The following is a 10658-nucleotide window of genomic DNA, read 5'->3' as shown; positions in this document are numbered from 1 at the left end:
AAAACAACCCAGCCAACCACGCACTTGTAGAATCTAGTAGTCGCGAGCAGTCTTGTGAGTTTATTCTTACAACCAACCGTTGATTATGTGACTAGAACACGAGCCTCCGCAGGAGCTCCGCCTCTGGACCCTGGCGGCACCACCTACCCAACTGGTGTAGTCACGCATTTCAAATCTCTCGTGTTGGTAACTATGTTTAGGCTGATGAAATGAGAGTCCACACAACATCAGCAGCACTGTGGTTGTTGGCGGTGACGCGAAAAGTTCAGTATTTTATACCTCTGGATGCCCGAAAATGGAACTTAAACTACCTTTTTAAATTTTTTTTTTTACGAATTTAGTGTCAAAAAACCGAATTAATTAAATAGGTACCACAAAATGGCACTTAAATATTTAGAATTCTAAAAACTACCAAGTCCAACTGAGCCCCACTATGGTTGGGGCTCAGGTGAGAAAATTTGGAGAATTTGAGACTCGTATAAATGCCTAAAAAAGCACCTGAATAGTACCAAATTTACAATATCTACCTGAGGCCCACCATGGTTTTTGGGTCGCAGATGAGTAAATCTTAAGAATTGGAGACTTTGTAGATGCCCGAAAATGAATACTTAAAATTTATGAAAACTACCAATCCATCAAGTGCGGCGGAACGTTTTTGAAAGTGGGAGGGTCTTTTCATAAGGTCCAATAGGCCCTATGCAAGCAAAGCGAGCATCTAGGCTGGGGGGCCAGGGGGCCACGAAGAGCCCCCGGTGGGGGTCAAGGGGTGGAAGCTATAGATATTTTAAGAAGTTTGGTTCATATTTGTTGTAATTTCCAGTGGAGGATCCAGGAATTCGAAATAGAAGGGCCCAGGGAGGGTACTTTCATAGATAAAAAATCTATACTACCTCAGCCAGTGGTGGCACCAGAGGGGCCTGGGGGCATAGCCCCCCCCCCCCTGTTGGGGAAGACTAGTAAATTTTGTCGGGGAATAAGCGCCTCTAGATGGTGGGAAATTACACTCTCAGACTTAAAATATGAATATCATTTTGCTTATATCTCCATTTAAAAAAAAAAAATGAACAATTTAGCGTCGAGATCGAGATTTCTCCCACGGTCTCAATTAATTCTTTATCATACGGGTTATCCTTGATATGGGTTCCCCGACGACAACTTCACTTTTCCTCTGATAGGTAAAAATTACCTTTCTGTGTAGCCCGGAAATGAACTCCAATTGTGGCGGGTCTATGAAGTCGAAGTAGAGAGGGACAGAGGGAGGTTTTCGCCCAAATAAAATGTCCAACCACCTCATTCGCTCAATTGTTGGGGGTAATAAGAACAATTATGATTATGGCACCTACAGATGGTCAGAAATGGCACTCTCAGATTAAAAGTTGAATACAATTTTGTCTGTTTTCTCCAGTTTTGTTTATAATTTTGAGAAAAATAGGAGGTTGGGGCCCGTGCTGACAGGGTTCCCATTGAATTTGCCACTGTTCAATATAACACTTGACATAGCCTATCATTTTGTATCACAGATGATTAATTCCTAATGTCAAGCGAAAGATATATTTAATCGAATTTTTTTTAATCAATACAGTTTGTACAACCTATAACATATTAACTACAGCGTATTGTAAATTATGTAGTTAACCTTTAGAGAACTTTATTTTAAAAAAATAGCCCAATTAATTATCTTATTGTTTTCATTAAATTAGATGGTGTTCAAATGTGGTTGTATTCCGCTAGTTTACTGTAAGCCAATCGGTTACATAATTCCTCCATGGTTACACTTACTATATATCTTCGTGGTTAGCTAAAAGAGAACTAGAACGTCGCTCCATTAAGGTTGCCTACCACCTCCCAATATGCCTAAATACAGAAGGCAGGCGATTTTTTCTTCATGCTTGAAGGTGGGTTTCAAGGAAACTTTAAAGACGCGCGTATACAGACGTCAATCAACATTTGGTTGCTCAACTCAAAAAAGGAACTTGTAATGCTCGTTAGAAAATTAAAAAATCTAAACTTTATAATGATAATAATAGGTCAATTTATAAGACGCAAATAAAGGTGTCTAAGCACCAAAGAATAATGATGATGATGATAATGATGATGATGATGATGATGATGATGATGATGATGGTGATGATGATGATGATGATGATGATGATGATGATGCTGATGATGACGATGATGATGATGAAGATGATGATGATGATGATGATGATGATGATGATGATGACATCATTGCAGCGTTCGTAAAATGTTTGACACTGCGAACAGTCACAAAAGTGGTCTGGGGGACAGGCCCCCAGTAGAAAGATTGAGTGGGTTATGGCCCCTGACCCCCGCCGCCATTGTAATCCATCCACCAAAGCCCACCGTGGTTTAGGCTGAGGTAAGTCAAAATTGTGAGAATTTGAGACTTTTATGGAGATGGTTGGGGAGGTGCTAAGGCATCCTGAGCAAATCTCTGTTTTCCATAAGTTTTGGAATGTACTCAGTGGCGTAACGCCTATGCGCTCTCGTGCCGTGGTCCGCAGGGCCTTCGACTGTTAGGGGCCCGGGCCCCTACCCACAGGGTCCAGTGACGGATTAAGGGCCCCAGGTTTAACAATTATGAAACCAATAGAGATAAAAAGAGAATGCATGATGTTCTGTGAGTGCCATTTCCAGCCATCTAGATGTGCCATAATCATAACTTTTCTTACCCCAGCCCCAACCATAGCGGGGCTCAGGTGGTGCGATTTCAAATTCCTACTAGTACTGCTAGATTCGCCACTAATTTGATTTTTTTCGTCGTTGAAAATATTTATAATATATTAAATGGCAAACATGTTTAAAAAACACATCTAAACCCCACAATGGAATTAGCGAACGGGACCGGAAAAGAGCCCCTAGTCTCAGAAAAGCACAGGGCTAAGGCCCTAGTATTACGCCACTGAATGAACTGCCACAGTGTGTTTACAGTATATCCTTTTCTAAATATTCGATGTGTTTGGGGTCACCCTTGCTTTTTTTCCCTCATGGGTTGGTTTCCAAAACAAGGGCGTCGGAAGCGGTCCGGCTGGTCCGGTTTTGGCCGGACCAATAATTTACAACTCGATATCGTTTGTAAGCCAATTGAAGTTGCTGCAAAAAGCAGCAACTTGTCGAAATTTACCACGTGTTAAAGGAGGCGTGGTGTGTGGGGGAAAAGACGACTTTATAGAACAAATTCGAAATTACTTCATTTTTTACTGTAGTTAAGTATCAATAACTTAGGCCTATTTATCATGATTTAATTCAGCACGCAAATAATATTTCAGCCCCGAAAGCTAGACTCATAAATACCGGGATAGTGTCCGGCGGGGCATAGTTTTAGGTTTAGATGGTAGAAGAAGCCCATTAACATAGAAGTAAACACAACTAAATTTAGGTTATTGCAATACGTCTAAGGTATAATAATAATCAACATTTAAAGCCTAATGTTAATAACATCTTGGCGCTATGGCGTACCGGTATTATGTTTTATTGTCCATTCGAAGCCTACCTATTTCACTTGATAATAAACAACGACCAAATAATAGTGCTTATAAAAATAAATTCAAAAAATTCAAGTCATATAGGACTCTATGACGCCAGGTTCTGTCTCTGTTTTGTTCTGAGCATTGTGTTTCGTCAATAGCTTTTTCTTTTCATAGTCATACAGTATTAGCATCACCCCGACATTTGTGCCGCCAAGTTCCATCTCTGTAAATTGTTTTGTTCATTGAGATTCGTTAACAGCATTTTTACTTTACAGGAAATAAAAAGCTGGTGTATCAATAGGCAGTGCTCATAAAATTACATTTCGCTAGTCCTACATGCGTACTGTGAACTTTCGGAAAACTGCTTGTATTTTGACTGACGACTGTTAAACTGATGACAGGTCCACACAGAAATTGTTAGCTGCCCATTTGGGTCATGACCACTGGTGTAGGCCTAGAACAATTTAAAAGTAGGTCCGAATAATTTCAAATTGCAAATAGATCTATCTTAGCGGAAAGAGTTCATCCAGTTATAAAACGTTTGCTTCCAACTCGACTGAGATTATTTGGCACGTCAGATCAACTCTATAATTTGGCCCTATAAACAAATTAATTAAGAACCAGGGACATATATTATATCAGGAAACTTGTGTATATAAACATCGACATTTATTAAATATTGTATTGCATAAATGTTGTAGGCCTACTCTTGTGTTTATTTAACACAGAAGCATCTCGTTATTATTATTATCATTTAATTACAGGCCATAATAACCTGTCACACTCACAATGATCAGTTTACATTCCATATCAGTGATATGGAAGCCTCAAGAGAGACTGCAAAATTGCAATAAAGAAACCTAGAAATAATCTAATTTTCCGCGTTAATTGTCTTTAAGTGGGTAGAAATACGTTACCAATCGGTTCGCATCGTGCGGGACGGTCCCGCATTTTAAAATGGTTTTGGTTGAAACACGCATTTTGCAGAAACACACGCGTGATCATGAATTTGTCACGCATTTAGCGCTGGTCTATGCGTGACAACTCATTTAGCGCTGGTCTATGCGTGACAACAAACTACCGTACCATGAATTAAAAACTAGAAATTGCAAATTGCAAGTGAAGTGCTGCGAAGTACAACTGCATAAAATGTTCTTCGAACAAAATTATTTATGCGAGCGCGATATGCGGACGTTGGTACGTGTAGGTTAGTTTACAAACGTCGCCTAAAGTAATTGATTTTACGCGGCAGAACGAAAGAAGGAAACTCCGCTTTTCAGTTGTCTCAGGCGATTGATTTTTGACAAACAATGACCTTTCAGAGGTCAAATTGCTGTCAAGAATATGAAATGGTATTTATTTCGAACGAGCTCCTAAAAATGGTGGTAAATATCTGAATTATTAAAGAATTGTAAGTCTTGAAAAAATTCCAGCTGAATGGAACCGAAGCATTGTTGTCCCAATTTATAAAAAGGGCGATCGAAAGGACTTAAACAATTATAGAGGGATTTCTCTAACTTCCTGCGTTTCAAAAATTTTCAACAGAATCGTATTATACACAGTCTCTGAATTCTTAGAAGAAAAGAACATGCTTTCAGAAGTACAGGGGGCTTTAGGCCTTATCGCCGCTGCGAAGACCATATTTTCACTCTTAAGAGCATCGCTGGCTGTCGTCTTGCAAAAGGTAAAAAGACCTTCTTGGCCTTTTTAGACATAAAGAAGGCCGTTGATTGCGTTTGGCGTGACGGCCTGTTAATGGCAGTATGGAATATTGGGATTCGGGGCAGGTTATGGAAGATTATAAGTAGTTTATATAATGATGTTAAAGGGCAAGTAAGATTCGGTGATATTAACACAGACTTTTTCGATATTGAGGAAGGAGTGAAACAAGGTTGCGTGCTTTCACCAACTTTATTTTGTATAATAATGCAAGAATTCACAAAATTATTGAAAGAACACTCATTAGGTGTACACATACATGGTGTTTGTATGAACAGCCTTTTCTGGGCAGATGATGTGGTTTTATTAGCTGACAGTGAAAATGAACTTATTAAGATGTTGGAATTGGCGTCGCATTTCGCTAACAAATGGAAATTTAAGTTCAATAATGAAAAGTCAAATGTTCTAGTTGTCGGTCAGCGGCTGAATGGTACCAAACGTTGGAAATTAGGAGGGGATTTTATAACTGAAGTTGAAACTTTTAGGTACCCACATTGCGAGGAATATGAAGGACAACTTCCATATACATCAAGTTATTGCAAATGGAAATAGAATTATCGCATATATTAAATCCATTATAGACAGGCTTGATGATTTTAACCGCGTGTATTATGGTGATGTTCTTTGGAAATGTATAGGCCTTCCCACAATTAATTATGCGTGTGCTGTATGTGTTAATACAAATACTAAAGATTTAGAGAAAGTAGAGTCTCTTCAATTACAAATGGCGCGGACCATATCTAAAAGCGAGTCGAAGTACTGCAAAAGAAGCACTTTACGGCGACCTCGGTTGGCAACCAATTAAAATTACACAAGATATCCTTAAAGCAAAGTATATAGATAATATTATATGTATGGAAATGAATCGCTGGCCAAAACTTATGCTTAACACGATTATTAGCTTAGACGATTGTAAATTAAGATATTAGCTTGTTAAGGAGTTTATTGATTCATGTTATAAAGCTAATTTTGATTTTGTTTCCATTGCGAATAATGCTTTTTTAGGTTTCAAATCTAATTGGGTGAAATCCTTCGAGGATTCAATTAAAGAATCATATACCCAATTTTGGAAAGGGGAGGTTGAGAGAAAATCTCACTTGGCGACTACTGGCATGTAAAAGAAAAACCTGGTTTAGAACCTTACCTCTTAGACATGACAAATTTCCATGGAGCTAGTCTCAAATTTAAACTACGATCAAATACATTAGCACTTGGTAAACGTACTAACAAATGGTGTATAGACAACACTGACACCCAATGCGAGATCTGTGGTTATGGAGAGGAAGATACTAAACATTTTCTTTTTGTGTGTAATCCCTTAGAATGTATCAAATCTGAAGAATTAATTAAGTTGAAAAATGATTTAATTTATATTAACTGTGTTAATGTCTGGATAGATTTTTCATCCAGTGATCTATGTACAAAACTACAATACGTCTTAGCAAGCTTCGATTTTTTCGATAATATTTATCCTGAACACATGGTTAATAACGATATTGCCCTCTTATTTGATAAATTTTGTAAATCGTACGCTTGTCGGGCATGGAAATTAAGAAGTGCACTTTTATTCGAGAAAAATTAGCAATGTTCTGAGAGGTACGCTTGACCATTTCACCACTCTTTTAAATTGTACTGTTCTTCCTTTGCTGTTGCATTTCTGATTGACTGATTTTGATTTGATGTATTCTTTTTGTATTCTATTTACTTTCGCTGCTTACATGATGTGTATATATATATATATATTTACAGTTTGCGCGTATGTATGTTTATGTATGTATATGGGTATGTTATTTTATTATTATTATTATTATTATTAGGGATTTTTTTTTTTTCGGGATTGGAAAGGGAAGGGAGGGGGTAACTTCGATTTCGGGATTGGAAAAGGAAAGGGAGGGGTAATTAAGACTTTGATTTTTACTTTTTGTTAAGCTCATTTACTTTTACTTTTGATTTGTCATGTTTTGATTTTGTTTGTTTTCTTATATTTTCCTTGGACGCACCGTTTTCTACGTGTGCCACTGTTGTAAAAGTGTAGCTTCCAAATAAAGAATATATAGAATATATGAATTGGCTGCTTCGCAGCAATTAGAAGAAATTGGTTTGATTAAAAAGCGCTTTATAAGAAGTGGTTGGCGCATCGGTTGTGTCTTGGACTCCAAACCTTGAGGTCGGGGGTTCGAAACTTGATCCAGTGATCCGGGGGTAATAATGTAAGCGCATAGAAGTCCCTACAATATGCGCTATATAAGTCGATTATTATTATTATTATTATTATTATTATTATTATTATTATTATTATTATTATTATTATTATTATTATTATTATTAAATACTTAATTCACTGACGCGTAATTGATCAGTATGCCTAATTTTTTGTAATGATTTTTTTGTACATAGTTCAAGTGCTCAAATTAAACATAACATACATTAAAAATATTTTTGTTCATTTACCGTACCCTGTATTGTCAACAAACACTCCGTGAAACCGTTTTAAAACAGCTTAAAAATGCTCAGATCGTCGGCAGGGTCACTCGCTTCATTTTCATTTTTACTTCTGTGTATTCTTTTACTGATTCTTAACGTAGAAGCTCTCGGAGACATGGAGAGGAAAAGGAGTGTACAATGAATAAGAGTGATTGGGCACCCCAAAGTTTTAGAAAAATTTTGGTTGATATTTGTATCTGTTCCATGGTCAGAAATCCTAATTTATTGTGGTCCCGATAAGTGCAACTAGCTGGATAAGAGCCAGATTGCAAGGGTAATCTTCCAAATAATACCATTTTATGAGTTTTTAAATCTTCACACACCAAAATCAGCACATAAGACGAACATGATTATAAAAATCTAAAATTTGAATGTCGTGTGTATAAGACGACCCCCTGTTTTTCAATCGTAGTTTGCTATTTTAAGCTTCGTCCTATACGCGAGTAGGCCTACGGTATTTGTTTTAAAACCCTAGTTATCTGAGCGTTAGAGGATTCCCCCATACAGTGGCGGATTCAAGGGAACCCCGGCCTGGGCCGGGGACCCCGTAAATATTTCAAAATCATTTTATAAGAATGAAGAAAAAAAATTTAAATTATATTCAAATCCTGAGAGTGCCATTTCCGGCCATTTGGAGGCGATGTAATCTTAATTTTCTAACCTCTGCAGCCCCAACCATTGGGGGGGGGGGGTGAGGTGTCTATCTGTGAAGGTCCCTCTCTGGTCACCCTCTATTTCCAATTTCTGGATCCACTACTGCAAGGACCACCCCATCTACTGCGAAGGTCATGGAAAATCCAGGATTCGCGTCTGGACGGGGCCCTGCGCGCCACCCTGGCTGCCAGCGTCTGTTTCTTCACTCTGCTCGCAAAATTAAAGCTCCCGCTTTGCTCACTAATTAGGGCCCCTAATAACTGTCACCGCCTGGGCCCCACAAACTCCGTGATGCCACTGCTTCTAGGGCCTCATTCCGATCACACTTCTTCTTGCAGGACGCCCGAGCCACATTGTTACCGAATCATTCATCACTGACAGAAAAGACGAGCTTCATCTGGAAATCGACGACATCATAGAGATTCTAGAAATGCAGGACGCCCTTGGCAAAAGTAAAAATTCTCCTGATTTTAAGTTCTGTAGTACTAAAGTACTTGTGCGTTCTGTACTATTAATTGTTATAGGTCAATAAATAGATTTGTAAATGTATGGATAATTAATATATTCAATTGCACTGTTTTATGATTTTTTAGCCTGGGTAAAGGGAATGCGACTTAGTGATGAGAAGAGTGGATGGTTTCCAAGTAACAAATTAGGCCATGAAGTCGACAGTGAATACAGCAGAGGTCAAGCTGTTAAGCTTCGTTATCAAAAAGAGAGAGAAAGGAAAAAGGAGAGCAATGATGAAGAGAAATAAGGCACTTCAGTTCCAAAACTGTAAACAAATCAATGAAATCGTTTGTATATAGTGATCCCGTCAACAAAATGTGATTATTTAATAACTTGATTAATTGATGGATTCTTTGATAGTTAAAAATAAATTACTTCACCTAGAATACTACAATCCCTGACCCTGCAATTCCTGTCCCAGGTTTGGCGGCCAGTGACTTTGTAGCTATAGCAAATGAAATAAATCAGTATATTGCTAGTTTACCCATTTCCACAAAAACCCTACCGTCGTATTTCAAGTAAGGACGTACCTTCCCAATTAAATCCATGGAATGTAGGCTTACTCAAACCACTTAATGATGAATCAATTACTAAATCAGGAGGGTCGATGGTATATACAAAGAAATAAAAGAGTGTGCTTACGCTTACGAGATGGTGCCCCGTTTACCGACATTGTCAATGCGTCATTGTGGACTAGCAAAATACCGACACAATGGTAATGTGCGAATGTAATTTATCCACAACCAACTCAACCTTCCTTCATGCCTTAAGACCAAACTCACTTACTTTAACCACCCCACTGCCTGACATATATCATCGAATGGTATCCATATAGGCCTATGCCGGGAAGTCAGGGAAGTAACAACACACTAATGCTGACTGAATTCTCGAAGGGTCGATGTTATAGACCATGCCATTGTTTTTCATGAATTGCTATAAATGGGTGTATCTCCTATATCGTTATAGAATTAATCATGAAGTACGTTATAAAGAATAATTGTCAAACAAGGTCACATTGTCTGGCGGAGTACCACAATGTACGATTTTGACGCCAACCGTCTTCATGTGCACGATACACATGAAGATGAGCAGTTGCGTAACGCCTATGCGTCCTCGTGCGGGGGCCCCGAAGGGCCACTTTCCATGGTGTAATCGATGTAGCACCCAACGGGCTTTGTTGGTATATAAGAGAAAAATTTGTCTTTGACATCGACTATAGGAAATAGGCATATATTGTATTATGTGATTAGGCGAATTAAAGGTGGCTGATGCCGAGGTTCTCCTAGATTTGTTTTAAATCAAAAGAAAATTATATAATGTTCAAATTTAAGTATGTGAGTGCCATTTCGGGCCATATAGAGGTGCCATAATCATAAATTTATTACATGAGCCCTAACGATGGTGGGGGATGAGGTGGCCCCGGCCCCATCGTTGCGCCACTGACTGTGATTGAGGCGGTAATGTACATGTGTGGAAATACGTAGACGTATAAGGTTATACCTCTATGGGTAGGGTTATACCTCTATGGGTAGATCAAGTATTACACCCGGTAGAGTTCAAGATAGGCCTAATCTTAATTCCTTTCTGAATCCTCATCCCAATAAATGCAAGGCAGTGACGGTTTACTTTGGTAAACGAAATTGATAGTCACCAACTTCTAGTTGTTAACTTAGATAAAATTCTCTGAGTATGCTGCAAAGCAATTTAAAAACGGAATGCTCAAATTCACGATATTATTACAGCACCAAATAGAAAACTATTTATGGTTAGAAAGCTTACAATGGCAGGCTTAATATTCAA

The 10658-nt window shown here is 38.3% G+C and overlaps 1 protein-coding gene across 1 annotated transcript in view; it reads left to right on the top strand.

The window, feature by feature from the left end:
- Positions 1-10135, top strand: part of LOC117109683 — a 33984-nt gene extending 23849 nt beyond the window's left edge. Inside the window, exons 23-24 of the mRNA XM_033252060.1 lie at positions 8687-8800; positions 8942-10135. Of these exons, the coding sequence (XP_033107951.1) occupies positions 8687-8800; positions 8942-9105 (278 nt within the window). The 3' untranslated portion in view covers positions 9106-10135. The remainder of the gene's footprint in view (positions 1-8686; positions 8801-8941) is intronic.
- The last annotated feature ends 523 nt before the right edge of the window (positions 10136-10658 follow it).

Source organism: Anneissia japonica, unplaced genomic scaffold (assembly GCF_011630105.1).
Source record: "Anneissia japonica isolate Jap-2015-1 unplaced genomic scaffold, ASM1163010v1 scaffold287772_len198928_cov201, whole genome shotgun sequence".
In the NCBI taxonomy this organism is placed as follows: domain Eukaryota; kingdom Metazoa; phylum Echinodermata; class Crinoidea; order Comatulida; family Comatulidae; genus Anneissia; species Anneissia japonica.
This window is presented reverse-complemented; position numbering and strand designations above follow the sequence as displayed.